At 38.9% G+C, this 23507-nt stretch overlaps 1 protein-coding gene across 1 annotated transcript in view; it reads right to left on the bottom strand.

The window, feature by feature from the left end:
- Positions 1 to 23507, bottom strand: part of LOC119799359 (formin-like protein 14) — a 39461-nt gene extending 15954 nt beyond the window's left edge. The window contains exons 1-8 of the mRNA XM_038309200.1: positions 23311 to 23507; positions 22450 to 22557; positions 20342 to 20428; positions 19715 to 19888; positions 19461 to 19618; positions 14844 to 15032; positions 14047 to 14656; positions 6614 to 6776 (exon numbers count right to left, since the gene is read on the bottom strand). Of these exons, the coding sequence (XP_038165128.1) occupies positions 6614 to 6776; positions 14047 to 14656; positions 14844 to 15032; positions 19461 to 19618; positions 19715 to 19888; positions 20342 to 20428; positions 22450 to 22557; positions 23311 to 23382 (1561 nt within the window). The 5' untranslated portion in view covers positions 23383 to 23507. The remainder of the gene's footprint in view (positions 1 to 6613; positions 6777 to 14046; positions 14657 to 14843; positions 15033 to 19460; positions 19619 to 19714; positions 19889 to 20341; positions 20429 to 22449; positions 22558 to 23310) is intronic.

Here is a 23507-nt window from a genome sequence, read left to right as displayed (position 1 = left end):
TGCATCCCTTTCTCCATCAAACAGTGTAAATGATAGCAGACCAAACTCTGGATACAAAGACATTTCTTCTCTTGTATGTATAAAAAGAAAAAAGAAGCTGCTGCGTTAGCGCAGGTCTCCTGTTTAGAGGCGTCATGTCTTCTAAGGTATGAAAGTAATGGATTAAAAAGTTGCCTGTGTTTTCTCACTAATGTGTCAACAGCGTCGGAGATTCAAAATAGTATCCCGGTGAACCAGAGCGCCAAGCGTGTCACAATAATGTGGATGCTCTGAGAATACGACCTGAATCACGCTTCCGTGAACTGACTGATGGAGCCTATAGAGGTAACTGCTGTGGGGAGAAAAACTCATTTTCATATCCAACAAAGGCACAGGCATGTATGGGAAAGAAGATTATATTAATTTCTTTATCTTTCGCACCTTTGAAAATGTATAAATAATCATTTGAAATAATTTCTTAATCAGCTTTATTAGAACCGCAGTTTATTAGAACCACTGGTTACAGACCCCTGGTTTAGATTAAAGTCTATTCATGAGTTAGAATGGCCTAGTTAAAGCACTAACCAGCACAGAATTTAAAATCTGTGCCGAAACAGGAATACTGACATATTCTCCAGCCAACCCAATGGAATGAGGGTTATTATTACATAACTGTAAAAACCTTTTTCTATAGTAATATCCACCTGTATATTATATTCGGTACATATCCAGCTGTAAATTTAGATCGCTTTAATTTAGATCACTAGTGATCTATATATTATATTCATTATTTATAATAAGTATTCATCTATGGAAGAGGATTAGGGTCACTGTAAAAAAAAAAGTTAACTGATTTTTAAATTTTATTTCAGTTTAGAATGGGAAAAAAGTCAGAATTCTGACTTTTTTCTCAGAATTCTGAGATTAAAGTCAGACTTCAGAGATTAAAGTCAGAATTCTGAGATTAAAGTCAGAATTCTGAGAAAAAAGTCAGAATTCTGAGAAAAAAGTCAGAATTCTGAGATTAAAGTCAGAATTCTTAGAAAAAAGTCAGAATTCTGAAAAAAAAAGTCAGAATTCTGAGAAAAAAGTCAGAATTCTGACTTTTTTTCCCATACTAAACTGAAATAAAATTTAAAAATCAGTTAACTTTTTTTTTCCACTGGCCCTAATCCTCTTCCGTATTCATCTCTATACTCATTCAGTAGAAAACCCATGTCCTGTATTTATGGAACTATTATTTATCCTGCACTTGCTGCTATTGCACTTCTGGTTAGACCTAAACTGCATTTCGTTGCCTTGTACCTGTACATGTGTAATGACAATAAAGTTGAACCTAATCTAATCTAATCTAATCTAATTCTGTCATGAAAAATGGATAAAAGCTGCTTCTTCCAAATGTGCAGAGTCTTAAGAAACAAACTCTAAACCACAAACCTCTGTGATTGCAGCAGAGATTGGCCAGAGAGGCTGAATGCAAATGCACAACATTTATTTCAGATGTTGATTTGAATGAAGAAAAAAAAAATGTATTTATTTTTTTTTTGCTTTCATTATGCTCTACTTTGTGTTGGTCTATTGCATAAAATATGATGGAATAAGTTGAAGTTTATGATTTTAATCAGAAAAAAAGTGTTGATTTAGTTCCAGAGAAATGAATACTTTGATCAACGCTGACTATCACCTCTTTATCCTCACACTCTGGTGTCTTGTAACGTAACTGTGAGTGCAGCAGGGGTGAGACGCTCCATACTTGTACTAATTATCACCTCTGTGTTTTTTTCCTCACTTTTCATTTGTAATATTATTTAATCAAGATGGGGTCGCATTGTTGGCCGAGGCGTTTCTGTGAGTGTAGATAAAAAGCTGGAGAGATTTCTTGCGTTCAGTGTTAAGGGATCAGTGTGTGAAGGGATGATACCTGAGCTGCTAGAAAAGCACACATCCAGTCAGGTTTTATGAGTGATAAGATGTGAGCAGAAACGAGGAATATGTGTGAGCCTGTGTGAGGGAGTCTGTGAGGTGGCATGTAGGGAAACGAACACAAAGGCTGTGTAAGTATTCATACTCTTTTAACTTTATGCGCTTTATTATCCTACATGCAAAAATAGATTTGTAATTTATAAAAAGTCTTGCATGTGTTTAGGGTCAGTTTATCTTTTGATTGTTTGATTTTCATTTTAGAAACAAGTTCCAGAAAACAACTGGCTGTTTGATTGAAAAAAGAAATACATGTTTCTTTTTTTTTCTGTGTCAAAAAAGGATTAACAACACATTTTTATTTGTTTTGTTTTCTATTTCGACCAACAAAAAATGAATAATAAAGTAGTTTAAAAGGAGCCAGTCTTGTTTATTACCTGAGAGTTTCATTAGAACACTAGATTTGACCTGGTGTCATTTCTGCTTTAGCCCAGAGTCTTTAGAACCCGGATTCAGGTATGATTTCATTTAAAAGATTACAAGAATCACATTTTGCTTTCAGATCATCTTTCTCTTCCTTGTGATAGTTGCACTCTGTCAAATGTGGTGCTCTTATTAGACTTATTAGAGAGAGATTGACTGTTGAATAATTCAAATTCAAAAGCAGCCTGAACTCCCCTCTCCCCCCACATTTTTTTTATTTTGCACCAAAACAAAACACATAAAAAATCGCTATATGTGTTTACTTTTGCTCCATGTTTTCTTGTTTTATTGGTTTAATTGCTATTTTGTTGTATTTTCTGGGTATATTTGAGTTCTAAGGTTTTTATTTGTTGCCCTCTGTTGCTCTCTTTTGTTGGTCTTTTGTTTCCTTAGCTCCTTCCTTTACCGCTCTTTTCACACCTGCTCCTTATCAGCTCGTTAGTCCTGCCTTTGTCAGACAGCCATGAATACGCTCCCTGTGCAGTCCCTCAGTGCTGGTTCCTTGTCTAACATCGTCTTACTTTGTCCTACCTCGTATTACCCTGGCTCCTTGTGATTGTTTTCCCCTGATGTCTCCATGGTTCTAGTTTGTTTTACATTTTCAAGTTTAATTTTTGGATTTGTTGGATTCCTGCCTTTGTTACTGTTACCTGTGTTTATTCCATTAAATCTTCAAGAACCTCACCCCTGCCTCCCTGCCTCTGCATTTGGGTTCAAAACCACAACCAAACCTTGGCATTATCTCCACCTGTGCTGCTCAGCCCCTTCCCTTAATGCTCGTCACCTGCATCCCAGCCTATCTGCCTGCCTTCAGACCAGTTTATGTTGCAAGATTATCGAAAGGCTTTGTGTGTTTAGAGCATTCCTTCTTTGTCTGCCTGCCTAATCATGACTTCTGTTCTGCACACGGGGACAACTTCCTGCGCTCTGGACGCCGACCACATTTCTGCGTCCTGACTTCTGTCTGGTCTTCTAACTTCTGTCTTCCAAAGTTTTAGATGTCTTCTAACTCCCGTTACCTCACTTTGAACGATTAACAGGCTTCTGCAGCACTGATGCCTGCAAAAGAGGTCATGCAATTATTTGAATCAGGCGTGCTGAAGAGACAAATCTAAAACATGCAAGGTAGTAGTGCTTCAGGAGCAGGTTTGAAAACTACTGGTCTGAGGCTGTGGTCCCCAACCCTGGTCCTCAGGGACCTCTGCCCTGCATGTTTAAAAAATGTCTCTGTTCCTGCACACCTGATTCAGATTAGGGCTCCTCCTCTGCAATTCAGAAGCCTGTTAATAATCCATTTATTTCTGGTCTGATGGGACAAGGAAACAGTTAAAACAGGCATCCCCAAAGTCGGTCCTCGAGGGCCGCTGTCCTGCAGGTTTTAGAGGTTTCCTTTCTCCAGCACAGCTGATTTTAATTTAAAGCTCATTATTAGGCTTTTGCTCAACTGCGATAATCATAATCAATTGTACTAAAGCAGGTAAAACCTCTACAACCTGCAGAACAGTTGCCCTCGAGGACCGACTTTGGGGCTGCCTGAGTTAAAACATAGAGAACAGGAGTCTTGATTCCCAGTGCTGTGATTCCTGATCCCTTTGCTGGGGGGTACCTGCTTTTCACTGCCTTTTTTTTTTTCCACAAAACATTTAAACCTGTCCTGGTGAGTCTGACTGAAATTTTAGGTCCTGTGTTTCACAAGTTGTAAGAAAAGACAGTTTTTCGATTTGACTTTGTTGAGGCATCAAAATAAAACGGAGTGATACAAATAGATGCAACACTTTTAAATAGTTTTTGAAAACATACATTTTTGTTCAATATTTTATTATAGGAAAATATAAATTAAATATTATAATTTGTGATTATAGAGAAAAATGAGAAAATGTATTAGACCTTATCTGGAAAGACATTAAATTAGCAATTTTTCTTACACCTTTTCTGTCACTTTGTACTTTCTAAAGGATGTTTTGACACATAAAGTGTTTTGTAGTATAAATAAGTCTGAAACTACTAATCAGCCTAATAAATGAACAATAGAATATTGAAATAATCATCAGTAAAGATGCACTAATCAATCGGCCTTGGTTTTCTTAATTTTGGAAGATCTGCTGATTATTTATCTTAGCAAGGTCTAAAAGTTACCTCCTGCCAATGCTCTAAACTTTGCATTTATATTTGAGAGTTATTGAAGTTTTTCTTGTTTCACGGGTATTATTTAAGTTTTTTCACTAAGGTGAGATTGATATATTGAAGGTGTTTTATAATCTTATAAAAGCTGATTATGTCAGTATTTTAACACAGAGTGAAGTAATAGTTTAGGGGGTCATCAGTCTGTTGCTTTCTTATTTTTGGGGTCACAGGCTAAAATGTTAAGGCAGGCATTTTCTGAAAGGCAATCAACTTCTAGAAACTCTAGGCAAACTCTAGAAATAAGAAATAATTTCTTATTGAAGATAAAGGAAGATCCTCTTATATTATATTATATATATATATATATATATATATATATATATATATATATATATATACTGTAAAAACAATCTAGAAATAAGTAAAAATGTCTTTAAGAAAATTTATTTAACCTTATTTTGAGTAAGTAAATGAGCTAATTTGCCAATGGAATGAGTATTTTTACTCTTAAAATAAGATAAATGGATAACATGCACTTGAAATAAGGCAATGCAATTGTGTTTTCTTATTTCAAATGTAAATTATCTTCTCCTATTGGCAAAATGTCTCTTTTACTTCCTCAATCCAAGAACAAATGCACTTATTTTAAGAAAAAATTACTTCTCTAGATTTTGATTTTTTCCTGTGTATAATCATTTCGTACATGTTTATGCAATTTCAAATTTCATTTAAAATGTAAAATTAAGGTTTATCATCTTATTTCCAAACAGCTTCTTATTTAGAAATGTTAACTATCTCTTTGTTAGATTAATTAATAAAAAAATAATAGATTGATTAATTAATCATAGCCGTCATTACAATAGGCTTTTAAAACATTCCGAAAAATTTCGAAAATGTTTTTAAATATTAATATTTGAGAGATTCAAATTAGCTGTGTTTTTTCTCATGCAATAAGTTTACTGTCATTTTTTTAGTCCTGTAAACTAACTTTTTTTGCCAGGATTCATTATTATACTTCAAAGTAAAGATGTGACTCTCAGCGTTGATGTGATGAGGAACAAAGGAAGGAGAAACATCAAACCAGGCCTTACTCTCTTGGTTATAAAGTGTCACAATTTTTCAGAAAGCTGTGAGCAGAAGGATGCATGGCCCCGGGATGCCTGCAGGCTGTCATCACTCACTTCATAAAACAACCGAAAGTTAACAAGTCCAGAAGCACTATCAGCAAACCATAGTCTGCTGCATAACGGTAGGATTTATCTTACATACGCGCCTATTTATTTTTCATCAACATGTGAACTCCAATTACATGGCCAGTCTGCACATTCAGTCTGATCCCATTTAGCAGTCGGCCGCAGCCACATCTGTAAGTCCTGACAGCTAGGACTGACTGGGACCTCAGAGGGGAAGGTCTGGAAATGCTCTCCCTCAGGTGAGGTCTTGAAATGTACAAGCTTTAGGTAATCAAAAGTGAAAAGCCATTAAATGAGAGATAGAATATCTTAAAATCCACTGTGACTCTCCCTCCACAGCTTTAAGATCGGTACAACACTGCCCCCTGCTGGTGATCATACAGAACAACCATCCATTGGCTTTACAGCCAAATTCCAAAAAAGCTATAAGAAAAAAAAAAACAATGGACTTTGTTTTAGGTTTGAAGATGTTTTGCCTCCCAGGAAGCTTTTCTAATTCAAACTGTCAGAAATAGCATTGAGTTCTGACATTTTGAATTGAAAAAGCTTCCTGGATGGGAAGCAAAGCGTCTTCTAATTTGGAAACAAAGTCCAGTGGATTGTTTTTTAACTTGTTTTGGAATGACTATTAACTGGATTTGACTTTACAGCCAAAGTTTCCCACTTTTCAAAGAGAACTAACAAAAAAAACCAAGAATTTACCAGAACATCATTAAATTGTTTGTATAATACATTTTTTTTTCTGGTTGAGCTATGTTTTTGCACATGAAAGGGTATTTTCTTTGCTGCTGCCCACCATTGGGTGGGAAAAGGAAGCCTATTGGTTTCCCAACAAAAAAATCTTTCCATTAACATCTTGTTGCATATAAAATAAATTTTAAACTCCAGTGTGCAGACAGACTGGATGTACTTACTGAAGTTGTGTGCAATCTTCTGGTTGAGCAATATGTGCTGAGAACTAATGGAGTCAGACGTATCAAATGTTCCCAGATCCTTGACTGCGAACTGATCGTACAAACGCGATGTGTCAATTTCAGGCCCTCTGCTCTTTTCCTGAACCCAAAATGTTTTTGCAATCTGTTGAAACAAAAACATCATCAACAGAAAAGCTACCGGTAATTTATTGGTACTGAGACAGAACATGTGTAAAAAACAACAATGAATAATAAATCTGGCAGAGTAGCAAAACCAAAAAATATTAAATAAAAATGGCAATATTCCAACATTATTTTATTGAAGCTGGTGTTAAAAGTATTCATACAAATATACATATATCTAGGGTAAGAGTAGAAAAGTATTTTTGTGAAAAAATACCAAATCAAATGGACAAGAATATAAAGAGCAAATATGGGTATTTTAAAGAATAAAAAAGAAACAATAATTCAGGCAAAAAGATGCAAAACCAATAAATTAGTTACACTAAACCTTTGAACAAATACTTAACGACTATAAACAGATGTTAGAACAATGGAAAGTAACAAGTGAAGATTGCTGCATGTCTGCCAGGTATAAGGCAATGCTGGAAAGTTAACAACACAATATAATTAACTGTCCTCTTTAGCAGAGGTTTGCAAAGTAGGGGTTGCAATACCTACTTAGAGGGGTGTTTAGATGTTTTTTTTTTTTTTTTTTTTTACAATTATTAGGATGTCAAATTTGAAGTATATATGGAGGGCCAAAATACATCATGAAATACATAAATGTTAATAAAATAAATTACTTTAGTATTTATTTATCTATTATGTACTACACAATTAAGAATGAACAATAAATATACATTATATGTATGAATACATATATGAAGTAATTATATGTATTTAAATGGGGTCTCTAGTTTGTTGCATTTTTATTTTGGGGGATTGCAGGCTGAAGGTTTTGGGAACCCCTGCTTTAGAGGCTCTTAAGACCCCATATTTGTTGATCACAACCCGAATTATGGGAGTCAATGCTCTAAGCCAGGGGTCACCAACATGGTGCCCACAGGCACCAAGGAGCACACAAGGGGTGCCCTTAGGCCCCGTCCACACGAAGTCAAAACGAACACGAAACGCTGATATTTTCCAGAACGTTTGTCGTAAAGACGGAGACGTAAAATAAATGTGATCGTCCACACGAATGCATGAAAACGCTGCAAAATGTATGCCAGGCCTATAAGTGGCGCTGTGGTGCCAAAGCAAAAATAGGCGACGAAATGTTGGGCATGCGCACTAATATTTATACATGGTTGCCCTGCGGGTCCATTTTTGTGGTTCAGTCAAATTCAGGTGCTGAACTATGTTGTCGATATTGCTCTGTTCTTCCTGGAGATATTCCAGAAGAAGAAGATTCTGTTGTAAGCCCGACAGCAGGGTGAGTAGCATGAGCAGCAACCATTCAACACAGTACGGCGCCATTGTTGTTGTGATACTGTGTCGCGCATGCGTGTTTAGAGGCGACGCTATGACGCATGCGTGTAAAAAAAAAAAAATGCGGTTAGAGCTTAAAGATGGAAACGCGAAAACGGCGTTTCAAAATCTTCCCACTCTGAAGGCTGAATAAAAAAAAGGTCGTTTACAGACCCCGAAACGCCGGCTTCGTATGGATGAGAGGCTGGTTTGGTGAAAAATTTGTGCGTTTAGGCCAGGGTTTGACTTCGTGTAGACGGGGCATTAGAGTCTTCTGAAAATAGAACAACTCAACAGTGAGCTACGTTTGTTATTTCACTGTTGTCAACAATGGATGGTGAGGTTGCTCGAGGACCCAGATGCAGAGACGAGTGAAGCAGAGATGAGTTCTGAGAGGTTTAATGGCAGACCAAAGGTAGCAGAGGCAGAAATCTAAAAGTCCAACTTAAAATATTAAACAAACGAAAACCATAGAGACATCAGGGGAAAAAATGAGTCTGAGGAGCCGGGGAGAGACGAGCAGAGTAGACAATACAGCAACAAGACAGGACCAGCAACAACAAGGAACCAACAAAGAGTGAGAGCAGAGGGAGGGCATAAATAGCAGAGAGAGACAAAGGGAGGGCTAACGAGCTGACAAGGAGCAGGTGTGAGAGGAGACAACGAGGAAGCCAAGGGGAAAGGAACACACACACACAAGAGGGCAACAGAGGACAACATGAGAACTAACAAATCTAGAAATTACAACAAAATAGGAATTAAACCAATAAAAACTAGTAAACAAGGAGCAAAGTAAAGCATAACATAACCAAAACCATGACAACTGTATTCTGTTGCTCTTCTTTTTTTAATTGGGTTATAGAACATTTCATCATTTAATCATATATGGCATTTAAGCATTTAGAGAGATTTCAAAATGAAAATGTCTAAAAGAAAATTATAAATTTAAAGAAACCATAAAGATATGTTTATAATGTATGAAGTTTAGGTGAACGTTGACCCTTGCCATTCATAGGTCAGTATTGGTAGCCCTTCCTGTGACTCAGTGCCCCTGAATTAGCCCTCAACTGTAGAAAGGTTGGTAACCGCTGCTCTAAGCAACATACAAATAAGGGGCTTGATGCAATCTGCTAGATTTCCTTTGATGGAAACCTGTGGAAGCTCATTGGTAGAATTCTCTTATGACAGAGCCAAACTGCTCTCTGTTGCTTCTTTCTCCGGAGATAAACAACAGCAACATACGAGATCTCAATACAGTCCCTCTGGACTCAGGCCTATTTTTCAACAACAATAGCCCTTCAGGCTCAGTCGACCTGCAACTCAGAGACATATTCTACGAAACTTAATTCGTCACTAGGGTTAGCTATTCATTAATAGTTGCATCATTCATAATGATACATCACTTATAATCCGTGACCGCTAGTTTCCACCAAATTCTAAAGTTATGGTGCAATCTCGCTTCAGCAGATTACTGTTAATGATTCCATAATCTGAGCCAGGTCTGGACAGCTACATTTATCTCAAGATGCCAATTTATGCTGCAGCACATCCGGTGACAGAAAGGTGAATCGCTTAAATTAATTCAGTGGCCAGTTAGAGCTTTCTGCCTATACTAATTAATAAGTAGGAGGGTAAATTTAACTCACCTCTCCTTTTCCTTAGTTTTCCTTGTTTTCACCCGGGAGGTCCTGATTCAATTCAATCCGGCCAAAATGCACCAATTGTGGAAGCTCATTGGTAGAATTCTCTTATGACAGAAAGAAGGCTGACGATTCACTCCATTGTCTCCGGAGGGGGGAAATATTTATTTACAAAACCGAATTCATACAGCTGTCTTAAACACTTCATACATTCAGCGCTATGTCCTCACATCTGTAGTTTTTTCCCCACCTTCAATCCATTGAGGGCGGCCTTTCATAGGCTCCACAACGCACTGTGTGGATGCACGCGCACGACTGGACGCTCTGAAAAACCTTCTGGAAGTTCTTGTCCTGTGACCCGATTGCATGCGCGTGGGCCTTAAAGACCCTGTTTTGCAAAGACTTGTGACTTCTAGTTCGTAAACATGTTGTTATTGCCAAGATTGGTGCATGACTTCCAACCTGCTTGCTCTGTGTTGCTAAGTGGGCATAAGGTCAGAAACAGGACTACATAATGCAGTACAACTGCTTCCTTGTTTGGCAAGCCAGCCAGCATTAGAGACTTTATTATTGCTAAGACTCATACTTGAACTTCAAGATGTACTGTTTTGTTGCTAAGTAAGTATAGGGCCACGTTGTAGGATATATTCTGATTCTGATTTCTGATACAAGACAATAAAACTGCTACTACAAACCTTTTTACCCAATTTGACTGCATTGTTTGTTAACCAGGATACATTCCTTTTGCACGGTTTTTACTTGGAATCAGTGTAAGATAAATTGATTTCAATGAAGTAAAAGAATAATCCAATAGAATAAATGAACCTTTCTTTCATTTTAGTGAAGTATCTGGACACGACAAATGTGAGGAATTGGGTCTATAAACAGGTCTGTGTAGTTTTATGTGGATGTAGCTTTATGTGGATGACATTCTTGTCCTTCTTTCAGTGAAAAAAATATGGTGCACCAGCTAGAATTTGTAGTCAAATAATTGTACTATTTATTTCTTCAAAATAAATGTGCTCAAGTAAAATTAAAAAGCACAGCCCCATGGAGGTGTCATCTGGTTAGGATGCCTCATGGCTGGATGTCCTATTGAGAGGACATCATGAGGGAGACACAGTACACACTGGGTGCCTCCAGAGCTGGCTGGGAAGGGGGACGTCTTGGCCTCCCTACTGAAGCTGCTACCCCTGCGACCTGACCCCCCGGTAAGTGGAAGAGGATGAATGAATGGAGGATGAAGTCCCATAAAACCATTGCAAGAAGTAGAAATCTATTATAACCTTACAAGAGTTTGTGTAACTAATTGCATTTTACTAGCTCAGGGAGAATGGTGTAGACTTTATTACTAAGAAAAGTAGGAGAGAAGTGAGGAAAATCTATGTTAATCTGAACTGTTTTTTTCTTACAAATGATGACATTTCAAAGGACAGATCACCATTATCCCATTTTAGTTTTCCTTAAATTGTTTCCCCATTATATCCAGAATTAAAATTCATATCAAGCCCTAAATATTCAAGCTCCATCTTATATCACAGATCAGATTTGTCCTTATGTTCCTAACAACGCTATTCACTCTCAATGCAGGTTTACTGGTGGTTCCTATTCTACTGGAAGATTGGGAGGCATATTGTTTAGTTATCAGGCTCCTCTCCTGTGGAACCAATTACCAGTTTTAGTCCGTGAGTCAGACACCCTGTCTACTTTTAAAGGTATACTATGCAACCGGTGTTGATTTTCCAGCGATGCTCCCCCCAGAGGGCGAAAGTAAAAGTGCACTGTCGTAAATATGCTCAGCTGTTCTCCTGGTTTCTCCGTCAAGCCAGGCGCGGCTGTTTTGCGCTTAGCAGACAGGCGAACGCAACAAATCGCCATGTCTACTGCGGTGAGTGACTATTTTGTTCCAATTTTCCAGTTTGAAAATTTAGCATGTTAACTAACCATGATAATTGCACAAATATCGCCAGTGCGCTAGCAACAAGCATGCCTTTCACTGGGGGCGTGTAGCAGTTCTCGCCGTAAAGCAAGACCGAATCTCGCGATGCATGAGACTTCTGAGCCTGTGGGTGCGGCCGAGGGCTCCTGCAATTGCAAATACGGTATTTTTCTCTACAGACCACCAGGGCGGCCGAGAAAACCTTTGTTCCACCTGAAATGACTCATTTAATCATCCAAAACGTTATGGAACACATTAATTTATTAAAAAATGTTGCATAGTATGCCTTTAAGGCTAGGCTTAAAACTTTCCTTTTTTATTAAGCTTATAGTTGGAGGGGCTCAGGTTATCCTCAGCTATCTCTATAGTTATGCTGCTATAGGCTTAGACTGCTGGAGGACGTAGGGACCACTTTTCATCATTCTGCTTCATTCTATCTCTGTTCTCCAAGTCTGCATTAATTGACTAAACTTTATGTCCTCTCTGCATTTCCTTGTCATATTAGCTTCATCTAATCTGGTCCTGTTTGGTGGTGACTCCGTTTTAGAGCAAGTTAGGCCTTTTTGTTGTGTTTAGTCCTGTATCTGTCCTAGACAGGGCTATGGGCTCAGCTTATAATGTGACTAGCTGTATGTTCTCTCTTTAATCCATTTTTACATTAAAACTGGCTCATGGCTTTTCTTCTTAAGAGCCTATGGTGCTAGTTTATTCTTCATTTTAATAAATTAGAAAATTTGTATAGATAATGTTCCTATGTTCATTTTGTGTGTCTGCTTCTCTCTCCTTGAACCCTCTGTTGGCCTCAGCATAAGATTTCTCACACTTAGGGCCGGATCTATCAAAGGTTTGCGTGTATAAAAACGTGAGCTATTTCACTGCGCACGCTTAAAAAATGTACAAACTGATCTATCAACAGCGTGCTAAAAGGATTTGGTCTTCAAAACGTGCTAAATAGCGCCTCTTATCCATTTAGTACTTTTTCTGCAATGAATATGCAACATGGGGCATTTACACGCAAAAGTGCGTCTTGTGGGAGGAGAACATGTAAATATATTAATTTAGCACTCGCAAAGTGATTTATTAAACCTGAAAGCAATTTTGCTAACGGTATCTGACTCTATATTTAACACGTTTCAAAAGAAGGTGCAAATGGTCTGTATGCGTAATTGCGCACACATGGCAGCGGTTATTGTCGCAAGAAGGAGACATGGAAATGAAGCAAGGAGACGCAGAGAACGCATTTTTTCACTCCGTGTGAATATTTTTGGAATGAACGAGGAAGCGATCATCAAAACATATCGTTTATCCAGCATTGCCATTTTGGAGCTGTTGGGGGAACTCCGAATGGATTTGGAGCCAGCCACAAGGAGGACCCACGCAATACCAGATATCACAAAACTCCTTGCAACGTTGCACTTTTTTGCATCTGGGATCTCCCAATCTCGCTTTTCAGAAGTGCTGTCCGACATTCTAAATGCCATGTCGCCCTGACGCCCTACCGCAGAACCCCGACCTCCCACTTGCGCCTGTGGAGCAACATGCCAATGCTGCGGGGATGCGTACGTACAGTAATCTCATCCACAGTCACTTCTTGTGAGCCATTTGGTATGTGCATATTTCTACAGGCCAATACAAAACACCTGTTTTTTTTTTGTTTTTTTTTACTGCAGTGAAGTAGAAATTCAGCCACATACCACCTTAGGGAATAAAGGTTGCCAAAGTTTATATATATATATTTTTTTTTTTTTTGGAGGGGGTGGGGGGGTCACTGTAAGATTAAAATTTCTTAATGAACTACCTTGCACAAACTACAAACTACTTTGCCGCAAACCACAAAACGCACAAAACCATCATTTAAATAGGGCGTCTCCAACAGTTTTGCACCTGCCACCAGTTACGCAATCGCTCTTGTTAAATCACCCGCAAACCATGGTTCAGCCCCTCGTGCAAAATTCCAGTTTGTGAGCGCAAATTACTGCACGCAAAATTGGATCTTGATAAATCCGGCCCTTAGTCTCATTCTACTGGAGGTTTCTTCATGTTTTCCTCTCCACTATCACTGCATGCAGTTCGATGTGAGGGATTGTTGTTGAGTCAATAACAATGCCAACAATGTCAGTAATGCAATCTAATATCTCCTGTTGCTACATTGCTCATCAAGAAAGAGTGTATGTTGTAAAGTCAATGACTAGACGCAATCATCTTGCTTTCCTTGGATAGAAACGTTTAATCAGTCTGACAGGATGATCTGTCTCTGTAAAGTGTCCTAAGATGACATGTGTTGTGAGTAGGTGCTATTTAAATAAAATGAATTGAATTAAAATGAAACTCGATTTATTTTAGGGGTACCTCAGTATCTGGTAAAGTAAAAAAATGACTGTTACCTTTTCAGAGCCGATGAGGTCCCAGTGGAAAGCCTTTGTCCGGGATTTTTTAAAGGTTTTCCTTATTCTGACAGGCAGAGGTGGTGGAGCCGGTATTACTGAGGGTGGAGGTTTTTTCACAACAGGGAAGGGTGGTTTTTGAGACTCCGGGCCGGACGATAAGGAAGTGACCCCTACATGGCAGGGTGAGGGTGGAGGAGAGGAGGGTAAGTTTGGGACAGAGGCACAGGGAGAGGTTGGAGACGGAATGGGACTCAAATGATCTGACCCAGCAGTAACTTGAACAGCACTCTTTCCAATGCGAGGTTTGGGGACCGGCTTTGTTTCAGCCGAGGGAGAACTGTGACCTGCTTCCCCTGATAACGAGATGTCTTTCCCTTTGGATGCGGGATCTGAATTTTCATGGTCACTCGTCTCTAGATCTGAGTCGTCGTCATCCACATCTTCCGGTATGCTGATTTGCTGTAATGTCTTGGACTCCACAAACATGTTTTCAGACCTGGACTTCCTCTTCCAATGTGAACACAGTTTATGGATGGCTTTGACCCAGGCATCCCGCTCACGCACAGTGCTAGAAGAACCTGCTTCCTCCGAGGCAGGGACTCTAAACCTGAAACATATCAATAAAATTTCACCCATCTTCTCTGTTTAGCTGAAACTCTTATAAGTAACACTAATTACACCCTGTTTATAACACTCTAAATCACACAGAACAGGACATGCAAAAAAAAAAATATCTCAATCTGTGACACTGAAATGTCAGGGTAGAATTAAAAGGCGCTCATGTTGTTACTCACTGGTACTCATTTTTGTGGGTGTTGAGAACAAAGGTGTCAGGGCTATACGGTTTCTGTACGCTGGTGTGACCGTCTGATAAATGAATTACAATGGAAAGAGGAACCGAGGATGTCACGTCACCATCTATGTTGCTTTGCTGCCTGACTGGAAGCAGTGTTAGCTCCCCTGGGTGCAGCTGAGCTGTGTATCTGAAACACAACAAGGGGAAATATGCGGTGAAATGATTAACTGTAAGTTTCAACAAAACAATACCGCCAGTTTATTATCTTAAACGAACTGCTATGCACTGGGAAAACAGCCACCATTAAAATCCACTCTATTGTTTCATACTAAAGCTGTGAGATTTGATTCATGTACCTGTATATAATAGATTATTTAAAAATAACTATGTGGTATCTCCCAAGCTAATTTATCACTTTTACTTTGTTTACTTTATACCCTTTGGATCCTGAACAAATTTCACCCTTTGTTAACGTTGGTAAAAACATGGTCGTATTTTTTTTTCCAGAACCATTTAAAGGAAGAGGCTTTAATGCTTCTTTAAAAAAGTAGCTGAAATTAATGTGTTATGTCTTATCTTAATCTTATGTTGATATAGGCTTAGGCTGCTGGAGGACATGGGGACAACTTTTCCTCACTCTGTTTCAGTCTTCTTCTGTTATACAATTCTACAATATTTAGTTAAGCCTCTAACCTTAAATTCTCTTTACTTTTTCGTTTTATAGTAGCTTTATCTGGCCTGGTAAGCTGTGACACCATTCTGAAGGGGGCATCCAGCCCAGCTGGCTGCTGCCATCAAGAATTCCCATCACAGATGATGGAGTTTGGTCAGTTTTTAAGTGTTTAGTCCAGTTGACGTAGGTAAATTTTCACAGCTTTTACTGTGATTATCTACTGTATATGTGCCCTATTTCATAGCTTTTGAGATGTAAACTGACTCAGAGTTCATATGTTTAACTGGTAGCTAGTTTACCCTACCTGCATAGACATTTGCCTTGACAGGATCCAGCTGGTTTTCTTTGGGAAACATTACACAAATCTGACTGTATGATCTGATTAAATTCTCTCTGTAAACTGCCATGAAATTGCATGCCTTTTATATTGGTGCCATATAGATAAACTGACTTTAAGTGAACTTTAGATACAGAGTTTATCTGTAATTTAAGGCTCTACCGAACATAACGGACTCCCTTCTGAGTGATGCTTTATGACCTAGATATGTTGTTGCTCTGCCCCTCATGGCTCTTATCCTTGGAACCTAGAGGATCAGACATTTTCAAGAACCAATTGTACGTCTTTTGGATGTTTTAATGTGTTGTAATTTTCATGGCAAACATATAGAGCAGCAATCACTTCTAAGGCAACGCAAATATTAAGGTTAAGAGGCTGAGCTCGTAGATGATGATAAATAACATAGTTATGTATAATATATTACATTTCTGACAGTATATCCCTGTAATTATTACACACTGTAGCTTTAAGGAGCAAAATGAAAACATCGGGTTCCCTGAAAACTTATCACAACAATAAAACTATTTTCTCAGATTTCCTTTTTCTGCATTTTATTGGTTGTTAAGGTGAGAGACCAACACAACACAGCAAAAGGAAATAAAAAATAAAATCTAAACAGAGCTTCATTGCTCCAGGATATTTATATGCAATGCAGAATTAACAAACTAGTAAATAGAGGCTTTCTGTTAACTTCAACTGAAGTATGAATACTTTTTTTCTGTGAATTTCCCAGACAGAGCATTCCTGAAGAAAAAACCTCATGGACACTAAGAAAGAGCAAAGAGGTCAGGAATAAAAGGGGAGGAACTGATGTCTGTTTAATATATGATCAGGAAGAGTAGCTATGGTACCAGTGCAAACCTAATGTCTAAACCAGCGGTCCCAACCACCGGGCCGCGGAACGGTACCGGTCGGTCGGTCGTTTGGTACCGGGCCGCACAGAAAAAGTGTATATATATAATTTATGGACGATCATAGTCTGAGTGATGTTTTATTTTGAAAAATAAAAAAAATTGCGGTATTCTCTCCCAATTACATCAGTCTGTGCATCAGGTTAATTCAGTTCAAGACTCATCCTATCTATAACATCCTTTATTTGTGAAGCGGGATTTTCTACAGTTACAGCGACCAAAACAAAGCTACGGAGCAGACTGGAAATCGGGAGCACACTTCATGTGTTATTGTCTCCGATTATGCCTAGATGGGACCGGCTTGTTGTTTTATTTTTATGCTGTTTGTATTTGATTTTATTCCAGTCGTATCCCCCGTGACCCCCCCCCCCCACACACACACACACACACACACAGGCACCCCCACCCCCCGAACCCCCGACTCGGCCGGTCCATGAAAATAGTGTCTGACATATAGCGGTCCGTGGTGCAGTAAAGGTTGGGGACCGCTGGTCTAAACAAAGATCCTCGGCAAGTGTATGCATGGTAATCTATTGTTTCTCTGAGGGAGAAGCTAAGAGCATCTGCTCTGAGGCTAACTGGTGCAATGCAGTATATATATATATATATATATATATATATATATATATATATATATATATATATATATATATATATATTAGGGATGGGACAATTTATGAAAACCGTCAGAATCGTTCGGTTCGACTGTCTCGGTTCGGTTCGCGTGTGTTTCGTTCGGTTGCGCTGCTCCTTTTTCTCATAGAGGAAGCGATTACACTCCAGAGCAGAAGGTGGCGGTACTGCGACCAAAGCCAACCGCCAGTAGTAAACAAGAAGAAGAAGAAGCGAAGCAGTAGAGGTGGGCGATACCGGGATTTTTTAATCGATCCGATACCAAGTAAATACTGGGTCAGTATCGCCGATATCGATACCGATACCGATACTTTTTACATTTAAGCTGCACTTGCCTGTTGCTTTTTTTCTATAAAGTTCTCAATCGTGGAATAAATAAGAGATTATCTAATGTTAGCTTATTTTAGCTAACAATTTTTAATGGGATAAATGTACTGGGTTTTTTCAAGGTCTTAACTACACTTTCTGAGTAATATATGATGTATAATGAAGTGCTGCAGACGATGACCACTGTTATCTACCTGGATATTCTCTGGAGGACTGAAACGCTTGGGTCAAAGATGTCTGTCTGAGGCTGGAGGCGGGTCTTTGGTCTCTCTCTCCATCCAAGTCTGAGTGAGCACTCACCCAGCAACCGGCAGCGCGGTTGTCTGTGTGACGTAGTGCTGAGTGGGCAGGCCAAGCTAAGCCTGCGCGCTGATTGGCTGGCGCCGCTGAGCCATGTGACTGTAGGAGAGGGGAGGGGGAGCAAAGTGCTGTTACACATATGGGGAAACTGGTGACTCCGCAGCAGTCAGCGCGCGCGAGAGAGGATAAAAAGTATCGATCTTGTTAAACGAATATTGTTCAATATAAATACCAGCGTTGGTATCGATAGTATCGATCCTGGGATCGATCCGCCCACCTCTACGAAGCAGCTTAGCCGGGTGTAGCAGGGAAAAAAATCATTTGTTGTGGAGAATTGTGTCGGACTGGCGAGTGGGAAAGAACAGGATTTGGAAGACGCGCCAGCAGCACTTTATAGGTCTGCTGTATGGGACCACTTTGCATTTAGAGTGACCTACGATGACGGCGGAAAGAAAGTTGTGGATAAAAGTGCAACAGTGTGCAAGCATTGTGCAACACGTTTTGTTTATGCTAACAGCAACATGTCATGCTAACCCCGAAATCCCACATACTCCGTCAGCAACCCCCGCTGCGCTCCAGACCGGCTGCTCAAAGCAAAGCCTACAGCCCCCACTGTGGCTTCGTCCGCTCCCCTCTGAGTTCCTTGGAGATGTTAGAGAGCATGTAACCTGACAACAGCCAGATGCATGTGGCGGAGCGAGACATGCATCTGGCTGTTGTCAGGTTAGAGAGCATGCGCCAGATGATTAAATTCAAAGCAGCAAAACATGCGGAAATGATCCAGGGTGGCCGCGGATCATTTAAAATAATTACAATCCATTATTTTTGGGGGGATTTTTTCATTAATTTCATAATTTTTTATGGAATTTCGGTGTAACAATCAACATGTATGGAATCGAACCGAAAACCGTGACCAGAAACCGTGAATCGAACCGAACCGTGGATTTTGTGAATCGTTCCACCCCTAATATATATATATATATGTATGTATATATGCATGTGTATGTAAATGTGATTTGTAAACTTTGTAAAAGTTTAAAAAGAAGGAATTTTTATAACTCAATCTGAAAAAAAAGTAATAAACAGAATAAATAAAAAAATCTGTACATTTAATAAAATAAAATAAGAAGTTAAATGAAAATCATTTAGAAATTTTTGAAGAAAAATTAATGAAGAACTTTTTTTAAATTTCCTTCCTTGATTGCATTTTTTTTCTAATTTCCAATAAATGAAAAATAAAGGAAAAAATGTCCCTCCATATAAGACGTAATAGAACAAATAAAAGAAAAATCAGCTAAGGTTTATTTACAGTATCTTTTCACAAAGGGGAAAAAGTCATCACCATTTCAGGAAGTTGAATCAAAATCTAAATAAACTGTCATTTGCTCTTTCATAGAAAGTTTCATTGAAAGTTAAAACGAGATGCAGCCGTACTTCACCCATTTAAAAGATGCCAGTCCTCCTCTGTGCAATAACAATACACCTGTTTTCAGGCTCTGCGATGCTTGAGGCTCCTGCTGTGATTCTGAACTCTCATCTTCAGAGCCGCTGTATATGTTTCCATGAATGATCTGATTCACAAGCTGCATCATCTGCACCGGAAGAAGACACCTTTAGGATACAAACTCTTAATGCACTGACTTCTAATCAGCTCTAATTAAAAGTATCTGATTAAGCTAACAGTTTACCTTATGTTTGTCCTCTAGTGATGTAGCCTCCAGCTCATAGTCATGGTGTCCTTTAAAAGAAATGGAGAACCTAGAACCAACTCCATCATCACAGCTCTTGACAATCATGAAAGGCAGCTGGCGTTTGATGATGCCTTTCTCTATACTGCACAACATCTTTGTCTTGAAATCAATCTAGATGAACAGAAGTTTGAATAACAAAACAAGTAAGACATAATCCTTATAAGCATACGATACATACATTGTTCCTACATACTGTGGGAACCAGTAGGAGAAAAAAGAAAACATCCTAATATTTCAAGCCGTTCTGCCATTTTAGATCAGATGACACCAAAATGTTTTATTTTATTTTTATTAATTTATCAGATGGTTTATTCCTGTTAAAAGGGAGATTTTCCTCTCCACTGTCGCTACGAGCATGCCTAGTGTGAGGGATTGCCTTCAAGTCAATAAGAAAATGCAATCAACTGGTTTTGCTTAGATAGAAAACTATTGGGATTGTGCTTTTCTATATTGTGCTGTTTATGGTTGTAAAATGACAAAATGTGAAAAGGTTTAAGAGGCAAGGCTACTTTTGCAAAGTGCGTCAGCTTAAACTTGGAAAGCCTCTGTGGTTTTCAAACTCACCTGTAGAACCCGCTTCTGCCACCTGTAGCGGCCATGTTTATGAACACTGAAGTTGTATTGCTGGTTTGTATTGTTCTGAGGCTGTTCCTGAAACAGAAATGATAGAGAATAGAGGAAGTCACCCTAACAGCTATGATCAACATAGACTCTTCATTGTTCACCGCAACAGCAGATCTGGCTAAAGGAGAAACGATCCAAACCAAAAGTTTCAAACTGATCCAGCAGGATGAGCTGCATACTTGAGAAGACAATGTTAAAAACAAATTTAGCAGGAGGATAAAATGAACAAAAACAGGTTCTGGTGCTTTTTTCTGCTGAAATAATGTAGCCAGAACTTTGTTTGCATGTGAAGTTGCTTCATTTTAAAACCTTTGCCTGAAAACAAACTATGGTAAGTGTAATTCAGGCTTATATTGCAGACACTATAACAGGTGCTTTTCAAAGGCAAGCCTAACTAGAATTTATATTATTTCATTTTTAATAAATGCTTCAAATATTTTATATGTATTATATCCCTTTTGTTGTTGTTAGAACTCCATCTTAATCTGATCACAGTCTCAGTACAATGCTGCCTGCAAATTAACCCATACGACAAGTTAAACCATCCAATCCCTTTTATCCACAGTCACAAAGACCCGTGTAATCCTCAACATAACTTTGTTAAACTGCCTTCCTGTTTTAGATGTTCTTTGTGAATATAAACTGGAACTGTATGGAGTGAATTTTGTTCCATTATTTTTTTGCAAGCAAGATCATCTTTTGTAAATGGACATTTGAAAAAACATATTTTGTATATTAAAATGAAAAAAAAAAAGTTATGCAATCAGAAAATGAAACTTTGAAAAAAAAAATTCATTTAAAAAATAAGGTTTTAAAGCTACAGTGTGTAATAATTACAGGGATATACAGTCAGAAATGTAATATATTACACACAACTATGTTATTTATCATCATCTACGAGCTCAGCCTCTTAACCTTAATATTTGCGTTGCCTTAGAATTCGTTATTTATAATTACATAGGAGCGGGTCTCTCAGCCATGGAGGCAGACATCTTTGCACTACGGCAGCGCAGAGCCAACTAACTAGCGATTGCGAGATCGCCAAAACGTCATAACGATGTAGAAAAAATAACGGGTATATTTATTATCTTAAGTCTACATGAAATCTATACCCTACACAGACTAATGAAATACTATCTGTAAAATTATCTATGTAAACAAACCTCATCACTTGAGAATGTATGTGATGCGGACGTCGTGGAAGAGATTTTGTCCCGTAACGCTCGCCGTACTGTTGGGGGGAGAAGCGGTGGGGGGGAGATGACTCGTGCGCGCGTCATGAGAGAGGGGAGGATGGAGATTGAGGAGGACTCCAGCGGCAAAACAGCGCTTTCCAGATGGAAATACTTGTGTTACGTCGAGCTGCGTTTCCCCATCAGATACGGTTTCCCCTGCATCTCCGCACAGTGCAGCGGCACGATTCACCGCGCAAGCGACAGGAAACGCGCATGCTCGCTAAAGGCGCGTAACAGCCGCCCTGTGCTCGCGCCACAGGGGAACTATGGAGAGCATGAACGATCATTAGCCTATATGGAGAAAGAGAGAAATATGGATGGATGGATGGATGGATGGATGGATGGATGGATGGATGGATGGATGGATGGATGGATGGATGGATGGATGGATGGATGGATGGATGGATGGATGGATGGATGGATGGATGGATGGATGGATGGATGGAATAGATATAGCTACATGTTGCAGTATCTATAACAACCCAAACACAGGATTTCAGATTTAGACATCCCCAGTTATTAATTTCATACACTCGCAAAAGTAACGCAATAGTTACTTTTACTAGTAACTAGTTACTTTTATTGTAGAGTAACTCAGTTACTAACTCAGTTACTTTTTGGGAGAAGTAACTAGTAACTATAACTAATTACTTTTTCAAAGTAACATGGCCAACACTGGTCACAGCTGCTGTTGCCTTTGAATTGCTTTATTTATATGGCAGAATAAAAAAAAAAAAAGTATTTTTAATTCATGTTTATGGCTCTATAACCACAGACACTCTCTATCTGTTAGTGATTAGCCCGGTTACTCACATGGAGAAGCTGCTCCCTTTCCTTTCTTGCCTGGTTCAGAGCGTCGTCGATGGATATCTCCCCATTTTTTACTCTGTTCATGATGCTGAGCTGCATTTCGTTGCTCAGCTGAAATGAATACACAGAGAAATAAATATGGGATTAAAAACACAAAGTAGCAAAGATATGGAGTAATTATTGTGATTTCCACATTTATTTATTCTTTTTCTAGTGTTTTATTGTCATTACACACTCAGAAATACAGCACAACGAAATTCACTCTGCATTTAACCCATCCCCTTGGGGAGCTAGCGGGGGTTAAGGGTCAGGGAGCCAGTGTGACAGTCTGGGGGTGTGGGTTTTGATTCCCAGCTCTATGCCCTAACCATGAGGCCACCGCCATCACTACTATTTCTCCTTTGTTTTTCCATAAATATCTTGTAACACAAGGTTGCAAACATCCAACACTTGCAGTCAGTCACTGACCTTGTATCGCACTTTTACATCTTTCATGTCAATATTTTTCTTTAGTCATTTATTCTGTGGAAGGATCAATATGACATGACCAGATAACAAAACAAAACTCATGGTTACCAGGAACCTTTCTCAAAAAATGTCCTCATGTGACACATTTCTCAGTAGGCAAACGGTCCCGTTGAGGGAAAGTACTTGTCTTGGGGAAGTCAGGTTGAATTGAGGAAGTAAGAAATGTCTAAAAGGACTCCTTAAATTTCACCAAGACTTGCTGCGTTGATGTGACGTACATTTAAGCCAGGGGGCTGACTGCCTTCTGCAAAGCTAGACATACTGTATTAACAGTATGAAACTAATCTGTAAATGGTTTGGTAGATCTTGTAAGTGAAAATTGCATTATTATCTTACCTGGGGCAAGTCACCCATAGGTCTGTCTGGTTTGGACACATAGTCTTTCTTCTTTGATCCTAAACCAGGCATCGCAAACGAATATCAGTGCAACAGATCAAGGTTCCTTTTTCTCCAATGGTGCAGAGTTTGGCTTTGTTTTCATTGTCCTGCAACAGATCTTCCTCAGTAACCTGACAAGAGGAAAACTGCACTGA

The sequence above is a fragment of the Cyprinodon tularosa genome, unplaced genomic scaffold, assembly GCF_016077235.1.
Source record: "Cyprinodon tularosa strain WSP-4 unplaced genomic scaffold, ASM1607723v1 ctg66, whole genome shotgun sequence".
Classification (NCBI taxonomy): domain Eukaryota; kingdom Metazoa; phylum Chordata; class Actinopteri; order Cyprinodontiformes; family Cyprinodontidae; genus Cyprinodon; species Cyprinodon tularosa.
This window is presented reverse-complemented; position numbering and strand designations above follow the sequence as displayed.